General features: G+C 34.2%; 1 protein-coding gene across 2 annotated transcripts in view; it reads left to right on the forward strand.

Annotated features, from left to right (window-relative positions):
- Positions 1-21120, forward strand: part of LOC123533707 (non-neuronal cytoplasmic intermediate filament protein-like) — a 28233-nt gene extending 7113 nt beyond the window's left edge. For both annotated transcript variants that reach the window (XM_045315497.2, XM_045315498.2), the window contains exons 2-11: positions 10849-11328; positions 11665-11830; positions 12781-12876; positions 13940-14107; positions 15122-15333; positions 16310-16446; positions 16905-17017; positions 17824-17934; positions 18238-18348; positions 18905-21120. In XM_045315497.2, the coding sequence (XP_045171432.2) occupies positions 10856-11328; positions 11665-11830; positions 12781-12876; positions 13940-14107; positions 15122-15333; positions 16310-16446; positions 16905-17017; positions 17824-17934; positions 18238-18348; positions 18905-18937 (1620 nt within the window). In that variant the 5' untranslated portion in view covers positions 10849-10855 and the 3' untranslated portion in view covers positions 18938-21120. The remainder of the gene's footprint in view (positions 1-10848; positions 11329-11664; positions 11831-12780; positions 12877-13939; positions 14108-15121; positions 15334-16309; positions 16447-16904; positions 17018-17823; positions 17935-18237; positions 18349-18904) is intronic.
- The last annotated feature ends 1682 nt before the right edge of the window (positions 21121-22802 follow it).

Raw genomic sequence — 22802 nt, forward strand, 5'->3', positions numbered from 1 at the left:
GCCGTGATTTATTTTAAAGAACAAATATAATGTACTTTATTCAAATTGACTGTTTCGCAGCCAAAGAAGTTTGAATGGGTCTAGCAGACCGCGACAATTCTGACATTTTTGGGGCATTTATCTATTGGTTTAGTGTCAGCGTGGGTATACGTCTGTTTAATTTACCTATTCAATAACAGAGCTTTGTTTAAATCCGCATATGACATTTTAATTTTTCGGCGAACGCCGTCTATATTCGTTTTCGTTACCTATGCCACTTGACTTCAGTTTGCAAATCAAACTATTTGATAACGCATTAGAGATAATTTATCAAATTGGAAGATTTATGTAACACTCTGCCTGATTGGACGAGAGTGTCAATTTCTTTCACTCTGTTGATTGTGCTACGCTGAGTGAAATGTAGACAAAGCGTTTATCCTAAACGACGCTGTTCACAGTTTTAAAGCTAACTTTGGCTCAGTATATTTAGCAAGAATATTGATATATCTCAAAATGATAAGTAAGTTTAATAAATAAGATAAAAACCTGTTCAAATACCAACATATATCAAATTAAAGAAAGAGCTGAATACGGTTTGCGTATCACATGAATAAGGGTGTGATAAGAGTCTTTTATGTAGAGAAGAGCTTTTAAAAGATTTTCCTTGTTACAATTGTCGTCTGTATATGAAAAGAATTCTTGCTTTTGTGACTTATTCAGATTGCATATTAAAATGAGTACTTGTTTGCTTTGATATATTTGTTATAAGTTATTTAACTGATTTATTATATATGAATATTTTTCTTTAGTATGGTATGCAAATATTGAACTCAGTTGAAATCTGTTTCATTATATATATGCTATATAATGACTGAATCTCATACACTTTATCTATGTGATATGACTACGGTCAAACTTTGCTTATGAAACAGAAATATTGAAATAATTACAATTGTATTGCTTGACCTTCACTTTTTTTATAGGTGTGACGTCATTGTCCAAAGATTCATGAATAGCGAATATGCATTTGTTAAAGCGGGATCAGTTGGCCTATTTTCGAAATAAATAAAAATAATAAATACAAAAATCCTTTAATTGATTTTTTCAACTTTCTTCAGCTGGGACATTTGACCCCTTTTAGGGGCTACTAGAGCTAAAACTAGAAATGCCTTCGTACAGCGTCTCATGAACTGCTTGGTGGATCTTTGTCATACTTGGTCTGGGGCATCATTATATTGTCCTCTTCCAAATTTATTTATATAGGAACTTGGTCTCTATTAGGGACCACTATAGCTAAAAGTAGATATGCATTTCTTCGCAGTAACCACTAAAATGTAATGGATTTTTATCAAACTCGATGTGTAACAATATCGTACGGTCTCCTGCTATTTTGTTACAAATGAGGATAGGGACCAATTTAGCTAAAAATATAAACACGTTTAATGACCTCTTCTCATGAACCGCTTCATGAATCTTCACCAAACTACTTCTGTAATTATTCGTCTAAGGATAAACGAAACAAAATTGCAATCCTACGAAACCTTTGCGAAAAATTAAAAGAGAACCATTTAAATTGTTAAAGTGCGGTGTTAAGTTTTGCAATTTGAAAAATGTTAGATGAAAGATGAATGTTAGATGAAAAATTCATAAACTTCTTTCCTTATTACAATTCGCCGACCATCATTTTTAAAGATATTTCTTGTTTTTATATGCTGTGGTATCATTTAATTTCTTTGGCATTCGAGTTCGTGGCTTTAATCAAAAGAGCTCATTAACGAGACATTAATTCATGCATTTCAATTTTTTAACATAAATGAATGCGAACGGTACTATGTCGTAGGGATTTTATTTCGAGGATGCACGCAACCACAAAATGTGCAAAAAAAAAATCCCCGACGAATACTAATGGTGTTATATAATTTTATTTAATGGAGCTAGGAATGTCTTAGATATGCAAGCATATATTCAAGCACAATATCAAATACTTGTTACATTGTACTACATTTCTCTTCAAAATATGTAACTTTCTTTATCGAAACATTTCATGTTTCCATGCCGAACACTTATTTTTTTCGGATCTTGCCAGTTAAATTTCACAATAAAGTATACCCATGGTAATTTTCAACTTGTTTCCTTTCTAGAACGCCCATCTAAAATAATGACCTTTTGGCATCACGAAGCAATTATTAACGGCTTTCTACAAGCTTTGTCTGTACCTGTATGTAGTTAACGGGAACAATTTGAAGTGACAGATGAAGTTTTTTTATATATATATAACTTTAACAGTGTAATATAAAAAATGTTTTGTATTTTACGGATAAAGACTTTAAACAGAAGTCAACCAAATCTTTGTAAGCAATTTTTTTTTTTCAAATTTCAGTTTAGACATGTTTTAGCAATATTGTCCAATTATACTTGGTAATGCCTATGTTCCTCGGTTTTTATCAGATCATGGCGTACTATACAACTGCCATGCATATCATTCATCCTTTCTTTTTCAATTGGTGAGCTTTAGAATTGAATGAAATATTAAGATTTATGTTGATTCAGCAATTTGGGCAAATAATTAATATATCCCAGGTTATCCTAACGCCCACAGATTTTGTTAACTGTTTGTTATTTCGCTGCAGATTGATTCAGTGTCCTTTTAATTTTCAATTTATTGTACAGACAGATAAGCGGATTTTTACAAATTAGATGTTATAAAATGCTACATTATCAAGTTTCAAGTATGTCTGATGGCTAAAAAAATTTTTCAGAGCTTATCTATTTGCTGTTGTTGGGATTTTAACCACAGTTTGGATTAAATAGCGACTTTGAAACTCTTACAGAGAACTTTAAATTTCTTTTGACTGAAGGACTTTTTTCTGCACCCACGCTCAGAATGTCTGTGCGTATTTAATTTATTGCAATACTCTTAAAATAGGCGAACTCCTTTTACGCTCCCATTCCATATCAAAATGTCTGAACTTTTCCAAACTGCATCGAAATTAAAACGGGTGCATACATATGTTTCCGCCAGGTCGCAACTTGATTCACCGCCAATTTCTGGCAGTTTGTAACATACAATTTAAGCAAAGCGCTACTTGTGTATTTATTGAACTATTCAAAACAGCTTTAGATCAATTCAGATTTAAGAATCTAATTATTGGTTTAATTTTTTCACCAATGCGACTAATAATGTGATTCATGCAGTGGGGTGCAATGTTACAAAAAATGTTTTGCCATATTGTTAAAATTTTGACATAAGTCTGACTATATTTTAAGCATTTTTCTGAAGAAAAACAACACTTCCCTGCTTATAAACAATGTGTTTGTCTCTACAGTTAAGAACACGATTAGCAGAAATAGAGTTTTATTTCTAATTACGCGACTTTTTTGAACACGAAGATACTAGTCATCAGGTAATTGTATAAGGATCTTAACTTCAAAACACCAAATGACTGAAATTTCAAATGCAAATTACCGCTTCAGAATGATTAAAAATCAGAAAAATATGCAGTCTCGATCAATTCAAGCAGTAACAAGATACCGCAGATATGTTTAGGGTTTAATCTATTGATTCACTTTTTACGTAGGCAGACACCTGTTTTACTCCTCTGTACATAATTGGATTCTTTAAATGCTTACAAAACAAAATACGTAGGCAAAGCACTATTTTATTCGTCTGCACAAGATTTGAATCTTTATATCTTTACAAAACAAAATAAAAAAGTCCTCATTTTATTTTAAAAGTACTAATGTGTTTGCTCTTGACTGTGTATTTTGAAGAATAACATGTATTATCTTTGTTAAAACAAATCAGTTTCAAAAACTGCAGAGTAATCAAGATTTCAATAAATCGTCTGATATTCTTATCTTGTATCATATCATTTCACATTTTGAAAACAAATGGCAGTTATCAACCTGGTATACAGTTTATCCTGCACACAGTGGATTCGTAATGACAATCGGTTATTTCCGACCGATTACGTTTTCCCTGTACGTGACTTCGGCAATTTCCGATCGTAACCGACTTTATTGCGCGTATGAGCTACATTTACGGCAGATTAATACCAAAACAAGTCAAATGGTTTATCGCGGCCAGAAATTTGTAGAAACCGGACAGAAGTTGCGAAATTGTCATTTGTGCAGGAAAGAAGCGTTTACCATAATGTCCAGTACTGGACAGGTATAGTGACCATGCACGGACACAGCTAATTTTCTCAGAGGGGGTCCGATCCCCTGCCCCCCCCCCCCCCCCCCCCGTGGAAATTTTGAAATTTAGCACTTCATTTTTTGCATTCTGGGACAGTTTTATGGACTAACCTGTTAAATTTGGGAAAATGATAAAATCAAGCTTTCTTGAAGGTAAAATTCTTAGTTTCTTTTAGATAAATAATTTGAATTATGTCGGGGTCGTATGCAGCAGCAGCCGCATATACTTTACATGCAGTCCTAATGTTGCCTTTTTCGAAAAACATTTTCTTTCCTTCTTGTCTTCTTTCCTTTTTTAAAGATTTTCCAGAGGGGGTCCGGACCCCCGATCCCCCCCCCCCCCCCCCCCCTTCTGGATCGCGCATGGTGACATATCATGCTTTCTGTTTATGCATGGTTAAATTTCAACAGAGCACAATAGTCTGAACAGTGTACAAACTCATTACTGTTTTTTCAGGCAAGGGTGGAAAAAAAGTGGTAGACAATGAAAGCAGTAACAGTTTTATTAAAAAAATAAACAATGAGACAAACATTTCCAACATCTTTGGACGGTTCAAAAATCCCATGTTAAACATACGATAAAGCCCGAAACGCGTGAAAATGTTCCGAATGTAAATCGGGTGAAGTACGCGCTTTATGTATAAAATTAGATTGTGCGTCTAGATTGATTAAACTGGGCGAGTCTACTTACTTATTACTTGAGGATGAAAAAAAAAACGTGTTTTTTAAATGTTGCTCTTAAACAAGGCTGGCGGTTGAACTACTAAAAGTACAACAACAGTTAATTCACAACAAATCGTACGGTATGTTTTATAATCAGTAGAAGCTAGTCGTATTTACGCTTATGAGACCTGTTTCACCCATAAGTAAAAAATTCACAGGTCCATCATGAAATATTTTCCCCAGCGTTTATATACTTGTCCTATTCAAAATGATCGCGGCCTCATAACTGACAAGAACATGAGATCGGACGGAAATCGCTGAGTGCCAATTTGGTGAACATCTATGAAGCAATTCTTGGGACGAAGACGCTTGACAGTTTTCTATAATTAGCTTTGTCCGTCCGTAAATGCAGCTAGGCAGAAACATTTAAGCAAACTTGAGAGAAGTTACAGACGAAGCTAAATATAATTCTGACCGATAGTTACAGAGGAGACGGTGTTTGATTATTGAAAATGTTAGTGAACATAACTTTAGATAGATGTCAACCAAGTCTTTGTAAGCCAATCATTATTTTGTTTTAATTTCAAAGCTCACTCATTAATCATTACCAGTTAAGAGAAAAGAAGCATGAGTTTGTTAACCAAAGTGCCCAATCCTACTTGGTTATACTGAGTTCTTCGGTTTTTATCAGTTCGTGTCGTAATATATATCTGCCATGCAAATCATTCGTCATTTGTTCAAAGGGTAAGATTTATGTTTATTCAGCAATTTGAGCAAATAATGCATATTTTGCAGCTTATTTAACGCCTTAATTTCTTTTGCTATATTTGTTTGTGCTGTAGATTGATTCAGTTTTGTTGTGTTTTTTTTATAGATTGTACAGGCAGATAAGCATTTTATTTTTTATATAAACTAGTTGTTATGTAAAGCTACTTTTTCCAGTATGTCTGATTTCAGAACTGATCTATTTGCTGTTGTTAGGATTTAACCACAATGACACATTATATATCATATAGCGGCTTCGAGTCTCTGACCTCATAAATTCTTTTAATTGCTTTCAAGTGAGGACGTTTTTTTTTCTGTTTTCTGCTCCCACACTCAATGTATATGCTTATTTAATATTTGGTAACTAGATACTGTCAAAATAGTCAAACTACTCTTACGTGCTCCCATTCCCTATCGAAGTGTCAGACAATGAAATTAAAACGGGTGCATGTTTTCGCCAGGTCGCAACTTGATTCACCCATTTCTGAAAGTTTACATACCACGTAAGCAAAGTGCTGTTCTATTTGTCGCACTTAAATATTTATTGAACTATTCAAAATCAATTTAAATCAATTAAGATCAAAAAAAAAAATTTATAGTTTGTTTTTCTGCACCACAGCATGAACTAATAATGTAATTTATGCAGTTGATACAATGTTACAAAAGTGTTTTTGCCTAAGTGTTTAATAGACACAAGCCTGACTATATATTAGAAGCAATTTCTTCGAATAAACCGTTCCCAGCTTACAGTTAATGTGTTTGCCTCTCACGTTAAGAACATAAGTTGCAGAACTTGATAGCAGTTTCACTTCTAATTACGCGTCTTTTCCTAACGCTAAGATAATAGTCATCTGAAGGTTGCACAGGGGCCTGAACTTCAAAACCCCAAATAACTGAAACATGGAAATTTCAGATATAAGATACCGCTTCACAATGGTTGTTTTTTAATAATGTTTAATCTCTATCCACTTAATGCAGTGAAGTCTCAAACAGTTTTTTTGACCATAAGATTTAAATCGACCCCATCCACACATACTTTATTGAAAATAAGATACAATGCAACCGATCGGTGCTAAAAAAAGCTGTGATTTACATTTTTGAGGCCAAGTATATTTAAATGTGCATGAATGCTGTCTGCCAGGTCGTAACAGGATACCATAAATACGTTTTGGGTTTGGTCCTATTGATTGTCATTTTACGTGGGCAAAGAAATGTTTTATTTGTCTCTGCAAGATTAGAATCTTTAAATACTGACAAAACAAAATAAAAAAAATCAGCATTTATTTCAAAAACACTCCTATCATTGACTTGTGCATTTAACAGTTAAAATGTTTTTGAATAGCATGTAATTTCTATATTCATACAAATCATTTTCAAGAAAGTGCAGAGTAATCAATATTTAAATCAAACAAGTCACATTTACTTATTTTGTATCATCAGATCACATTTCGAACAAAAGCTAGTTGTAAGTAATAACTGTCTAAAATGTCATTCAGGTTTGAATTTAACGAATGTAATAAACAAAATTCTGTCGCAAGTTACCAACCTGGTATACCATTTATCCTGCACATAGTGGGTACGTAATGACAATCGCTTATTTCCGACCTATTACGTTTTCCCTGTACGTGATTTCGGCATTTTCCGCTCGTAACCGACATTATTGCGCATATGAGCTACATCGTCGAACAAAAAAAAAAAAGAATAAGAGATTGGACGGGTATTACCGAATGCCTATTTGGAGAACAGCAAGAAGCAATTCTTTGGACCAAATCGCTCAACAGTTTCCTACTTTTACAAAAATGTAGCTGTGTCGGTCCCAAAGTGCAGTTAGACAGAACCATTTAGGTAAACTTGAGAGGAGTGACAAGTGAAGCCTAATTTCATTCTGACCAGACGGTGTTTAATTACTGAAAATGTTATTTTGTAATTTATACTTGAACATAACCTTAACTCTTACCCTGCTAAATTTCTATAATGAACTTGTCCATCTTTCAATTTGGACAGTACCATTAACTGTTAAAAGGGGTGTTTACCAAAAAGATACTGACTGAATGGCGAACAGTGCAGACCATGATCAGACTGCTCGGATGTGCAGGCTGATCTTGGTCTGCACTGGTCGCAAAGGCAGAATTGCCGCCAGCAGGCTAAGAGCTAAAAAGAAGTCAACCAAGTCTTTGTAAGTTAAGCATTATTTTTTTTTTATTTCAAAGCTTACTCATTTAACACTACAAATTAAGAGAAAATAAAAATGAGTTTGTTAACAAAATTGCCCAATTTTGTTTGTTTTTACAGTGTTCATCAGCTTTACCCAGATCGTGTCATAATATATAACTGTCATGCAGACAATTCGTCTTTTTTTTAAGGGCAAGATTTGGAACTGAATGGAAAGTTGATGCTGCTTATCTAACGCCTTATTTTTATTTGTTTAATTTGTTTGTACGCTGTAGATTGATTCAGTGTTCTTGCTTTTTTTTTAAATTGTGCAAGCAGATAAGTGTTTCAATTTCATATAAACTAGCTGTTATGTAATACTACCAGTTTCAAGTATGTCTGATTTCAGAACATATCTATTTGCTGCTTTTAGGACTTTAACCACAACGACACAGTATAGACCATATAGCGGCTGCGACTCTCTTAATGGCAGAGAAAGACCTAATAAATTCTTTAAATTTCTTTCGAGTCAAAGAAGGACTTTTTTTTCCGTTTTCTGCTCCCACGCTCAGAATGTCTATGCCTATTTAATTTGTGGTAATAAATACTCTCAAAATAGGTGAACTTCGCTTTCATGCTCCCATTCCCTATAGAAGTGTCTGAACTTTTCCAAAAATGCAATGAAATTAAAACGGTTGCAACTTAATACACCGTCATGTCTGACAGTTTACACACAACGTCAACAAAGCACTTTTCTATTTATCGTACTCGAGTATTTATGGATCTATTCAAAACAGATTCAGATTAATTAAGCTTTAAAAATCTAATTGTTGGTTTATATTTTTTACCAGTGCGTGAACTCATAATGTGATTTAAGTAGTGGAATGCAATGTTACAGAAGTGTTTTTGCCTGATTATTCAGATGACAGAAGGCTGACTATATTTAAAGCATTTTTTTCTGAAGAAAAACAAACAACAACAACCCTTCCCTGCTTATAGATAATGTGTTTGTTTATCATGTTAAGAACACATAAATAGAAATATCAATTCAATTTCTAATAACGCGTCTTTTCAGAACACCAAGAAACTAGTCATCTGGTAGTTGCATAAGGATCTGAACTTCGAAACCCAAAATGACTGAAATTCTTAATGCAAAAATACCGCTTCAAAATGAGTTTTATCTTACAATATGTAGTTCCGATCAATTTATTGCAGCGAAGTCTAAGACTGTTTTGGTTAAGATTAAAATTGATTCCCACCCACACGCTCATTCTTCCAAAAATTATATTCAATGCAACCGTTCGGTACTAAAAAAGAGCTGTGATTTACCTTTACAAAGGTCAAGTATGTCTAAACGGGTGCATGAATGCTCTCTACCAGTCGTAACAAGATACCCTAAATATATTTTGGGCTTTGAACTATTGATTTACAATTTACGTAGGCGAAGGACTGTTTTATTTGTCTGTTCACGATTAGAATCTTAAAATGCTTACAAAACAAAATTTTGAAAAAATATCAGCATTGTAGTTTAAAAGTACACTTATTTTTGACTTGTGTATTTTGCAGTTAAAATGTTCTAAATAGCATTTAGTATCTTTGTTTATACAGACTGCAACGTTATCAAGATTTAAATCAAACTAGTCTCATTCAATTATTTTGTATCATCAGTACATTTTTTTTTAAAATCAAAACGGCAGTTAGTAATAACAGTCAAAATTGTCATTCAGATTTGAATAAAAGTGATATACAAACAAGGCAGTCTGAATGACAGCTAAATCCCCCGCCACTGCTATGGATAGTGAAAGGGTAAACCTTTGATTTTAGCTGTGACCTTGATCTTGAACTGACATGGCTGACTCATGAATTCTGCACAACGTCTTGATGAGGTGATCATTTGACCCAAGTTTCATGAAAATCCTTCAAGGGGTTTAGGATATGCCACATAAAAGTGGTCTCGTTTTTTCCCTACAACCAATAGTAAAAATGTTGCAAAAAAGCTATTTATAGTATCATTAAAGGGAAGATATTCAATAAAAAGAAATGTAAGTGAACAGAAAAGAGATCTGCGAAAGGAAAACAAAAATTAATAAAAACCAAGACCATGGCAATGGTGAGCAAAATACATATATGACCTTTCACCTCTGACCTTGACCTTGAAGCGGGCCATCCGAAACATGTGCACTGCAAGTCAATTTGATGTGATGAACATTTGTGTCAAGTATCTTCAAAATCCTTCAAGGTGTTAAAAAGTTAGAGATCAGACACAAAATATCATCCCATGACCTTTGATCCCCAAGTGTGACATTGACCATGACCTAGCGCAGTTGGAACATGGGTTCTGCACATCGCCTTGGCGAGTTAAACATTTGGTGTTAATATAATGGAATTATGTAAAGGGGTTCAAAAGATATGGACCGGACACGAAATATCACCCCATGACCTTTGATCCCCAAGTGTGACCTTGACCTTGACCCAGCGCAGTTGGAACATGGGTTCTGCACATCGCCTTGGTGAGTTTAACATTTGTTGTTAATATAATGGAAATATGTCAAGGGGTTCAAAAGATATGGACCGGACACGAAATATCACCCCATGACCTTTGATCCCCAAGTGTGACCTTGAACTTGACCCAGCACAGTTGGAATATGGGTTCTGCACATCGCCTTGGTGAGTTTAACATTTGTTGTTAATATAATGGAAATATGTTAGTGGGTTCAAAAGATATGGACCGGACATGATTTTGTTACGGACGGAAGGACGGACGGAAGGACGGACGCAGACCATTCCTTTAATCCCTCCGCCACGGCGGGGGATTAACAAATTCTGTCGTAAGTTGTCGGCAATGTAACGGCAGTTAGTTAGTTCTGTTCCATAAAGTTTACCATGTATATGTGATTTAGGCATATTCCGGTTGTAACCAAATCATTGCTCATTTGAGCTACAGCTGGGACCGAGGAATTCCGAGATCGCACCGAATTGCCGAATGTCATAACGGATGTAAAGCTTTAAGAACCAAGTATTGCTAGCATACGGATAAATTTCAATCGGTTTCAAAATGAATTTGTTAGAAATCTACCATTTCAATTTTTAAAGGCACAACATGACTACTACAATGGATGTGGATAGAAAATTTGATATGGGCCGATGGGGAAGTTCACAATCGTCTTTCAGCGGGTCAAACTCCATCTCTTCAGTATACAGCCGGCATGTCAATGTGTCAAGGTCATTCAGTTCTCCAAACAAGATTAAATATACCGGAGCAGAAGCAGAAAAGGTTATGAGTAGCATGATGAGCTCCGTAGATAAAGAGCGTAAAGATTTGGACGAACTCAACGCCAAACTGGCCGGCTATATTGTAACCGTTCGGTCCAAAGAGGCAACAAATAAGCACTTGATAGAGGAAATTGAGCGACTAAAAGAAGCCTTCTTGCAAACTCAAACCAGAATCAGGGAAGAGTACAGCATAGAAATAGAAGAAACAAAGTCTAAAATAGGCCAACTCTCAGATGGATTAGCTCCCTTGAAGGCAAAATTGATTTCTTTGGAACGGACTTTAGAAATGAAAGATACAGAGTAAGATGCTTCACTTTTTAAACATTTCCATAGATTTCCTTTTGTTCATATGCATCTAAAACTGTCATGTTAAAATTGACATTTATAGAATTCTATTAAACATATTCTTTATATTTTTTTAACTTAGAAGGCGATAATAGTATTTTAAAATGCAGCTTTAGTTTACTGACCATACTTCAAAATGTAGCCGCTTTCTTGAAAATTGTCTGCAAGTAAGGCAAGATTATGCTTAAAGCATTAGCATTTTATAAGTTATTATCATAAAAGTAGCTATATATGTGAAATACAATGAACTATCTAACAGAATCAAACTTTAGCCAGTGAATATCTTTATAGGATCACTGTTCTCCAGAAGCGTATTGACGAACTTCAGCTGTCGTCACAAAAGAAGGACAGGGCTATCGGAGAACTTGAAGGGGAATGCACAGTGCTTAGAAATCAAATTAAGGAAATAAGACAAGATAATAAACGGATTAGAATGGACAATGATAGGATCAGGGGTGTAAGTTGCAATAATTGTTTTTTTTAATGTACAGTTTGGCCTCATACACTTCGTGACGTAATTATCACTTCCATATTATTTGAGTCTGTTGACGGACCATCAGAAGAGAAAACTAGAGTCATTGATAGGTTTGTCCGCTATGTTTAAAAAGCACCACCCGCATGGTTTTGCAACCTTCATTTATGCAATACACATATATCTACAGCGAGAGGTCAGAGCGAAAAGTGCTTTAAGTGCATATATACAAAGAAACACAGTTTTGCTCTCTCCCCTGGAGTCATGATTTGTAATACATACAGAGAAATTGTTTAATTATTTTTCATTATACCATCTTCTGTAAACGTTCAAAGTGAAAATGACGCTTCTATGACAAAAATGCATTCTAGTCTAAGACTCGAGGTAACCAGTTTTTGGTAAAACAAAATTAAGTTTTGAATGACGAAAAGCAAACAGATTTACAATGAGTAACACCCGGCGTAAAATCAAGTCAAAAAGAATGTTATCTTAGGAAAAGTGAATGAATCATTTCAAGGTCAAATTAAGAGGGAAGGACGTGCGGTCTCACGTGCAACCAGCAATCTTTCTATATCTAGCTATCTAAACAGCTTTGTGTAATGTTTGTCTGACTTTAATTTATGTTTATGTTTTCTGTGTGTATCAACAGAGCGAAAGTAAAACCTAACAAATTATCCAGCATTAAGATACTCTCGTTTATTGTAATATACAAGCTATTTTGATGACTTTCTGATCTTGAAAATAAAATGTGATCAAATTATTAACATCACGTCCGCTAAATATCAAAAAAGAAATACCTTACTTCTAACCAGGAGCATCACTGAAACAACTTTGAGAGGACACGAACTCTTATTCGCAAAACATTCATTTAGGCAAGCTTTTTGTAACATGTTCTATGCTTAATTAGCGTAGACGCATTTTTGTTTCCATTGTAGGAGCAGGAGGTGGCTTTGACAAGGCAGATAAAAGCTCAAAATGAATGCGAGAACCTGGCGGAAGAAAGGAAGTACCTAGAGATAACATTACATGCTGTAAGTATATAGAATCTTGAGTATGTTAGGTGTAACATAATTTGCGACTTGTTAACACGGTTGGGGATTACGACTGAGCGCTTATTCACAACTAACTAATATTCCCCAGTGGTGTGTTTATGTGTTTTGTTTTTTCTCGTTGTCTTTTTAATTTTTAATATTGGTGTGATTTACACATGCAATCATACACTGTAGGGTTTTACTTTTAAATGTGCTGTTTTTAGGAACATGGGCATTTCTATTTGGATCTTTGTAGATACTAACAGTCTCTTGAACGAAAAGTACATGCTAAAATCGAAAGATAATTAAACATTTTGAGGGAGTATACCTCAAACTACAGTTTTACTCATATATTTAATTTCTTTGCAACTTCAAATAATGCCCGAGCCAACATATGATATGACATAGAGCAAAGAAGTCAGTATGACTTTTAACTTTCAGTTTCATACACCAACCGTGTTTAACTAATATATTTGCAAGTCGCTAGTGCAGTGGTTTTGCATTTAATATGAATATTCTCTTGTTTTTCTTCTCTTTATTTATTGTATAAGATCTTTTACATTTAAACGTCTTTTGTCCCATCGTTCAAAAACTTTTAAAGGGATAATCAGGCACGTTTACAATACATAGATCCGTGATTTATTGATGCCATTTTATTCAGTCAAATGAAGGAAACAGAAAGAGGTTGTTTTATCGAATTAAATCTTGCTATGGGATTCGCTATAGCATATATGCAAAATCGTCGCGAAAACATGTGACAAATCGTCCAAACACGTGAATGAGACAATCAAACTCTTATTATCCTATATTCTCCATGGTAAAAATGATTATCATTGACAAAGCAATATGGAATGTGACATTCTATAGCAGTTTTCAGGTGTCTTTTTTAACCCAGCTAAGTAGGTCAGGTTAGTGAAAGACAAAAAAAACATGTCGTTTTAACTTAGCATGTAAATAATCGTTTTTTATTTTTCAATAATTTAAAGGATATAAGCTTTTCCTCCATGATTCTACCTGTATATCCCTTTAAACTGTTCAGCCATCACTAATGTACATACTCTAGGAAATTCGAGAGCTTCGTGGATTGTTGTCCGCTTTCGAGTTTGTACAGCCTAATCTTGAAGAAGCGCATAAAGCCGAGTTTACAGAATGTATAAAAGCAATTCAAGCCGAGTATAATGGTCAACTAGCCAAGCTGAGAGAAGAACAACAGGGTTCATATGAAATACAGGTATCATTTATATTGATCCAAACTCAAATTATTCTTCGCAGTGATCTCTCCTTACAGTAAATCTGCCACCACAAACATTTAAGCAATATTTTGGAGACTCCATTTTTTCATGGTTTGGTTTTTTGTTTTAGTTATTTGAACAATAAGATAACATTATAAAAAATATAATATAAAAGTACAGTGTTAGTATATTTGAATTTCCTTGCAACGGTCTCGAGGCCACATAGTACTGTTGTTAGTGAATCACCAAGGGGAGTAATCTCTGCTAGGAGTCAATTTGATATATCAATGTCGACTAATTCCATTTATCATTACCATTTGTGCATATAAAATGGTTTTACATTTATCTATCGCAAGGGGAAGTAAGCGCTGCTAGATTTAATGATCATGCATGACCACGAAACTTCCTACTCATTAAGATAAGACTATATTATCTATAGACTGTCTCCTTTTAAAAGCCTATTAAACTCATTTTGCACACTTCGCAAACAGACCTAGTAAAAAGTGAAAACATTATGTCATCCTTTAAATCTTGTAATGTTTCATATTTGTTTAACATGTAAGATCAAACTTTCTTTTACTCATGAGCACTTTGTCTTACAATTTCACTCGTGTCGATGATATTGCACATGGCAATCTCATATTGATTGCGTTAGAACAAGAGACTTCGGTTCTAACGGCTTATTAATATTGCAACTACAACAACATCAACAACAATAATAATAATAATATAATTACACTGTATACTTTTTACTATTATATCGCACTCTTAACATACAAACTAATGACAAAAATCTTTTTGAATTAACCAAACATGAATAAAGAAAAAAGACAAAACCAAACGAGACAAACAGATATGAATATTATTGTCTTTCTCTGTCATTTTTAAAACTATATTTCCACCATTTTATGTGATACTTTTTGTTGTGAAAATATCAGATATGTTTCAACATAAAATTGCAGCAATTCTGTGAAAAACATTTACCAAATATAAACCTTAATTCGTATAAACAGGGTAAGCGGCTAGAAGCGGAAATGGCGGAAATGCGCATGCGCTATGAGGAAGAATCCAGTTATTTTGATAGAGAACGAGCGGAATTGCAACAACGCATTAGCGAGCAGGAGACCGAACTTCGTTCACTTATGTCCCGTCTAAGTAGCGTGCGAACAGACAACCTGGATCTTGAAATATCAACTTATAGAAAACTACTTGATGGGAAAACTGAGTATTTACTTTAACACCTATCTTTGTTTTACGTGTGGTTTTTGTTGTTGTTGTTTTTGATTTGTTTTTAGAGGAGAAGCGAGGGTTAATGCATCACGGATGTCATAGGGTGACATTTTTTTTAGTTATGTTGTTATAGTTCCTTAAATTTTCGAAGTAAGGAAAACCTGATAGAACCTAAGAAATTGATTTCTAAATTCTTGAAATAACTAAAGAATTATTTTTACAAAAAGTTTAAAACGTGGTCGCAAATAACAGCAGCTCCTGCCCCTAAAGCCGCCCCCACGTCCGGTATAATTTATGCATCTGTTTTTAAGGTTACAGTCAGAGGGAGACTTATTTTGTCATTACATTTGTTGATTGTCAAAACAAAGACATATGATTTGTTTGTTTGTTTGGGGTATTTCAGTTGTATGACGGCGGGCAGTTAACCTAACCAGTGTTCCTGGTTTCTGTACCAGTGCAAACCTGTTCCCCGCAAGTAACTACTAACTTCCCCATAAGAATCAGAGATGAAAAACAAATGATTTCAGACACAATGTCTTTTATCAAATCGTCACGGAGAACATACGCCTCACCCTGGGATCGAATTCACGACCACGCGGCTCTCCCTAGTGAGCCGAGCAGGCTGGCTAAGACATATGAGGATATATTCTTCTGATAACGAGCCTTCCTTCTTTTACCACTAATGCAGTTGTTTTTTATTGTTTATTTTGTTCTTATTTACTGAAAATACATATCATTTTATAGTTTACCATGCACATAGAACATATTGGTCTGATTAATAGGCGTGATTATCTTAAATATGATACCCTGCCTTCTTTGTTCTTTAGACATTTGGTCTTTGGTTCGGCCCTTTCGGCGCCGTTAACATAACATTCATGTGATAAAAAATAATCTATTTGGTGTGCACTGGATTTGAAAATATAGTCCTGAGAAGGTTGCTTTCATCATTCAGTTTTTATTTGTAAATGTAGAATGCAAGGAGGCTTTGGAAAAGAAAAGGAAGAAAAAGTTGCTATAGTGGGACAAAAGAAAATGGAAGCTTCAGGGATCAGCAGCAGCAGCAGCAGCAGCAGTAGCAGCAGCACTGTACAATCATCAGGCTCGTCTTGTAAGTTTCCAATCTCCTACGCCCTGGATCCCCTTTACATGAAAAGAAGAAATGAAAACATTATTAGTATTATTAGAATCTATTTTGTCATCGCTTGAATTTAGATGTTTTATAATTGAAATTGTTTTGAGTATTTTCAAAATAAATATATAGCTGGTGTGGAAGGGGAGGAAAGGGAGGAAATCGCTACATAGAGTTTGGTAAGGTCCATGTCGTACAGCAAGGGATATTTTGAAGTAACAACAATAAAGTACAAGACTACTGAGCTCGAACTATGGCTAATGATAATGGTTCGAAAGCTGTCGGATATCAAACTGACAATGAGCTCTCATTGCGAAATATTAAGACACGCATTTATTGACATAAGACAGAAAAAAACCTACAAAACCCGCCCCCATCAGTCCACTCAATGCTTTGATTTCGAAGGATGTCCATTTTTCTCTATTTCTCTTATATAGTTAGCCAAGTAGTATCCAGCCAATCTTCTGAATCCGTCCTAAGTTCATCTCCACTAACTATCAAAGAGGTTGAATCTACAGGCAGCTTTATTATGTTTTACAACAGCTCAAAGGTAGGCTCTTTAATACAACATCAAACGTATCATACTGTGACTTAAAGAAAACTTATAATTCCTTTGTAAATATAATCTCTCAAAATTCCCTCATAACACGTAGAGAATGATAAGACTACTTGTTTTTTTTCTGTTCCTTTGACATACAAACATACAACATACATACAATATTGTCGCCTACATATATGGGATAATGGCAGCCTGAGATAGTTATTAGGCTTGTTTTCTTCTTTTGCCGAAGAGCACTTGTCCATAATTCCAGGTCTAGTTTGACTTGAAAAAAAGGAAAATCGTTGGTTTGTCTCTTGTTGACCGTTTGATTTTGAATACATTGAATTTCGTCTTGATTATTTGAATGGTTTACACCGCCACAAATGCGACAGCCTCACTAGATTTGTGACTGTTAATATTTTTCTTGTAAGTAATTTCAGAGCTACAGTATTTTATTTTTTACAAGTTATATTTATAAATGATCGATGAAGTTGCAAATTGCTAACATATTTCTATTTCTGTTTTCTCTGGAAATATACTAGAACTTTATTTAGATCCCATTAAGGAAGTGGATAATAGTGGTTGCTAAATTATGTATTCCCTGTATGCCACTTCGGCATTTTCCGGTCTTTACGGAAAATCATGTATGCGTTGACTCCTTTGAGTTTTATATACAAACGAAGAAAGCCGAATTACCTAACGGCGCGGAACTCGCCGATCGTCATTACGGCTCAGCTGCCTTAAAGGGAGATAAATAGTAATACCGTCATGCGTTTGGTCTTATCACATTCTTTTCTATTATCTACGTTTTACAGTCACAGGAGGTGGACTTGTCAAACTGGACCATAGAGAGAACTCACCCTAAAGGCACAGCTACATTCAAGATACCACAAGGCAATAAAATTGGCCCGGAAAAGGAAATAAAGGTACATACGTTTATTTATTAGTTATAAGAAGCGTGGCATGACGCAGGATCTGCGCAACACTTCAGTGTGAAATGCGGACAGACGACAAAAATGTAGAAAGATAAATGATGTTGTAGAATATACTAAATTGAGTAAGCATTGTCATTAGCTAGTTTTTTGTAACTTATTCAGTTCATGCAAACATATGAGGTCATATGTTTTTACTTTGCCAAGAAAATCATGAAAGATGGAAAGGGTCACTCATTACAGATCCGCTTTATGTTAGACAAGCTTTGGCATATCTAGAATATTGATTTATTCCAGATATTGTCTAAAGGCGCCGCTGACAAAAAGGGACCAGGTGATATTGTTGCAACATGCAAGACATGGGCGTCGGGAAATGGTCAAGTTAAAGTTACCGACGACAAAGGAGTGGTAAAAATTGTTTTCTTAACTATGGTTGTGGTCATTTAATGCCAATCCGCTATTTACATTTTATTACGTATTATCTGTGTGCGACTTCGATATTCTACGAATGTTAGGTAAAGCCAGTATTATTAACCCTTACCATGCTAAATTTCTATAATGGACTGGTCAATCATTCAATTTGGGCAGTACAATCTATCATTCGAAGGGGTGTTTATTGAAAATTTACTAACTGAATAGCGAACAGTGCAGACCATGATCAGCGTGCACGCATTGGTCTGCACTGGTCGCAAAGGCAAAATCATTTGTTGCCAGCAAGCTAAAGGTTAACTTATCATATTTTTATTTAAGACCTAAGTAAGGTTACATGTTCAAAGAAATAATCTCGTTTTATTAATGAATTTCGTTGTATATTATATAATTATATATCGACGGTACTTCAATAATTTTAGGAAAGTGACACGCTCAAAAACGTGTCTGTTAACAAAATCTTACAAAAAGTTAACTATTACTTTTTACACTGTTGAATATGAAGTCTTTTAACAAGTATCTTTTCTTTCACTAGGAGGTGATAGTTTACAAATATTCATTAGGATAATCAATGAGCGAAGCGAAGAAGAGGAATCTGCATGGACTCTATCACAAAATACCTGCTTAAATATTCACTTGGACATTGTTTTCTGTAATGTTATACTGAAAATAACTTAAAACTGCAGTGTGTTTATACCTAATGCAGTAATGAAATATTTAAAACAAGAATCTTCTATAAATTTTGCATACTTATATTGCTTTGTCAATTGTAAATGTGTTACTACAATGCTCTGAGTAAGACATTTGGCTTCTATATGTCTTACCAAGAGTAGTCTAAAGATAACACACTAGACTGTTTCTTTGGCTAGATTATAGTTACATTTTTATGATTACTTACTTTGTGTTTGTTTTTATATAATTGTTTTATACCTTTGTACAGCCAGATTATTTTTGTATGTTTTCTTTTTATATGCTAGAATTCCTACTGATACACTTAAAAAAATTCTGATAATGATAGTCGACCGATAATGATAATAGGAACTTCTTATCCATCAGAGATTTATTAAAATTCTGGTATGCGAGAATGCTTTTCCTACGATTATGCTATTTAGGCATTCTTCGGTCATTAATGTAAATTATACGAGCACATGGTTTCCCCTCTTGGATTTTTAGGTCAGAAATGTGGCCAGTAGTATGTTATCTATTCCCAGATTTCGTTTTAAACAGTTGTCATATCTTCATTTTCAACAGTTTCACTGAAACGTTCGTAATTTAATATCGTTATCACTATACCACGCAACTATTTGACCGTGCAATAAAAGTTATGAAATGAGCAACAATTTCATTTGTTTCGTAGAAGCATCTTGCTGTCAGAAGAACGTATTCATTCATGCGTTTTGTTCACTTGTGTTAAACAATACTTTTAAGGACGCAATACATATATATATATATATAAATATATATATAATTACATGAGTGTCTTTTCTTATTGAATTTATTAAATGAGTGTTATAAAAAAAAATAAAATGCGAGGCTATGCCGAGCTACTGCAAATTTATAAATTTTATCATTTTTAATCAACGAGTTTAATGAATTTAAAAAGGAAAAGCACAAATGTGATTTTTTTTTCTGCTGAAATATTTGGAAGTTCTTCTTTGTTTAACTATTGTAAACAAAGTAAAGTCGATCAACAACTTTTATTCTTGAAACGTCGTCAGAGTTAAAATGTTAGTATGCTAGAGATTACTAAAAACTTGTAAAGTTATCTTTCGTAAACGACGTCAAACATGTGATAAATGAATTAACATCATACCGTTTTTATTAATTTGTGTTGACTGTTACAAATACCTTGATGTTACGTTTTTGTTTGATCTTATAAGGGCATGCCTCCACATTTATGTCAGATTTTTCTAAATTCTACCGTAAGTTATTGCAATAAAAAGAGGTAAAAAATACTAATGTAGTCGGTAAAACAAGTGGAAAAGCTCTTAAAACGCAATAGAAAGTTGACATAGAATGGTAGGAATTAGCATTTATCTATATCATACACGTTAACATCCCACTTTTAATAATACCGGTTTATCATTTCAATTGTTATAGGATATATAATTATGTTTTAAAATATTTGAAATGTTAATTTTTTATCTGTGGGCATATCCCTTTAATATCACAATGTTTATCTGTGATATTGAATGGGATTTTTAACTGTTTACATACAGAGCAATGCTGTAAAAATATGTATAATCGAAGGTATGGAACATGCATATTATGGACCACCAAGTCGGTACTAAGCGGTTTTGATGAATAATACGCTGTTAGTGCCTACGAAAGGTGTTTTTCAGACAACACGAATTATCTCCCCTGACTATCGTTTTTAGGGCCATACGTAACATAAAACCTGCTATAGATTACATAGATATTTTCTTGTATTGTTGCTTCACATATAATCGTTTCATGTGTGCCTGTACTATGCACTTTACCGATTTTATAAACTGTCCCATTTTATAAAGGGAGATAAATACTTCAAAAATTGTTAAAGTGATACAAACGGGAACTTACCGCAAGGTAGAATGATTATCATGTGTGTTGTACAGGATTATAGTTTGATGAAAATATAATTCAGCATAGTATTTATAAAATTTACAGCTTTGTGTCTCCATATTAAAGTATTAATGCAAAAAGTAATTTAAAATAGAAACATGCTTGTTGTTTTCTATCTCGCCTTTACTTAATAAACAGAAAGAATGACAATATGTGTAACTTTCTTGGTTTATTCTGTTTTAGTTAATATCTAAATGTAAAATTGTAAAATGTAAAATTTCATTTTCACTCATGAACTCAGTCTGCTATTATTTGTCCAAAGTTGAGAGATATAATCAATGCAACGAGAACATATAGCTTGTAAGTTACCTTTGTCCAAAACATTTTTCACCCCTGTTTTGATCATTGATGGAATTATGATTAACGTTCCAACAGTGTTCAGATAATTCAGTCTCCCAAGTTGATATGGAGGATTTTGAAGAATTTTCTTGAAGTGGCTTTTCTGGCAACCCATTCAATGACAATCAAGACAATACGTCTTATTTCTACATAAGTGACAAAAGTGACAATATTTACAAAGCAAACATATATAGAAATGCTGCAGTTACTTCGATCCAGGTAAAACTTAACACAAACAGAGGACAATTAAGAACTATCGACAACAATCACAGTTTCTAACACGAATGTAGTTATAATAATTATTTATCAAACAAAAATCTTGTTAGTCTAAGGACCAGGATGCAGAATCTGGCTGGGCATTAATATTCAAAGAACTCATTGTGCTATTAACTCCAGACCCAAATGTAGAGAAAGTCCGTGTTTAACAATCCAACTGTGTACAAATTGAACCATTGCCACAGCCCAGAAAGTCAAAATGCACTGGTGTCTAAAATAGCGGGACCATCTATAAACAATGTAAAGTGAAACTAGGTAAAGAGCTCAAAAACACAAAACTCCAAGGCAGAGAAGGTGGTTCTCCTGTGGACGATGGATACTCTTGAAAGAAAACAGAAGAAATCTTACCGCTACCAAAGCAATACTATACTGTAGGTGGATGCCCTACAAACTATCAGTTCAACAAAATACACCACCTTCCAAACCTGTTACAAACCGTGTCACAAAGCCATTAAGTCCAGACAATTTATCTTTACACAGCTCCAGCTACTCAGAGAGTGATGCAGAAATCCTTTCAGGTTTAGATAAAAAAGAAAACCCAGTAACCCTGTGAATTTCCAATTTAATGGCAAAATGAAAACAGTTAACATCCCAGCTAACAAACCCAAAACACCAAGAGAACATCGGTTAAAAATGATCGAACTTCACTGAAAATTCCACAGAAATCAACACAGGAAGTCCCCGAGCTTCTCTTGAAGATGGATTCTTTAATAAATCAGCAGAGGGAGCATGCACTTCAACTGATACTACACATTTCTCAAATTTCAATAACAGTTATCTGTCTAAAAAGGTGAACTCAACAAACACCATGTCCAACGAATAAGCATCTACAAACAGAAACTCTCAATCGATGACTATAATATCTAAGAGAATGAAATGTTTTTAAGAGAAATTGAAAAATGTTAACCAGAGTAAACAAGCACTTAACAGGCAAGAACCATGAGCAGGCAATTAAATTGTCGAAAGTGCTAATTTCATCGGGGATTTTTTTTAAAAAAGGCAACGATAGACTAAAAAACTACTGTTTCCGATTTGATCAAGCAAATTTAATCCCTGTTATCTAAATCAAACAACTTGGAAAAGGCTTAGGTAAAACGCAATCTGATTAAAATTATCTCCTAATAATGCTGTGCATTTGATCTGAGGATAACCGCTTTCCGCTAGTTAATCTATATATGGCAGACTCCACGCCTAGAAAACAACCCATTCTGGTAGAT

The sequence above is a fragment of the Mercenaria mercenaria genome, chromosome 12, assembly GCF_021730395.1.
Source record: "Mercenaria mercenaria strain notata chromosome 12, MADL_Memer_1, whole genome shotgun sequence".
NCBI classification, from domain to species: Eukaryota; Metazoa; Mollusca; class Bivalvia; order Venerida; family Veneridae; genus Mercenaria; species Mercenaria mercenaria.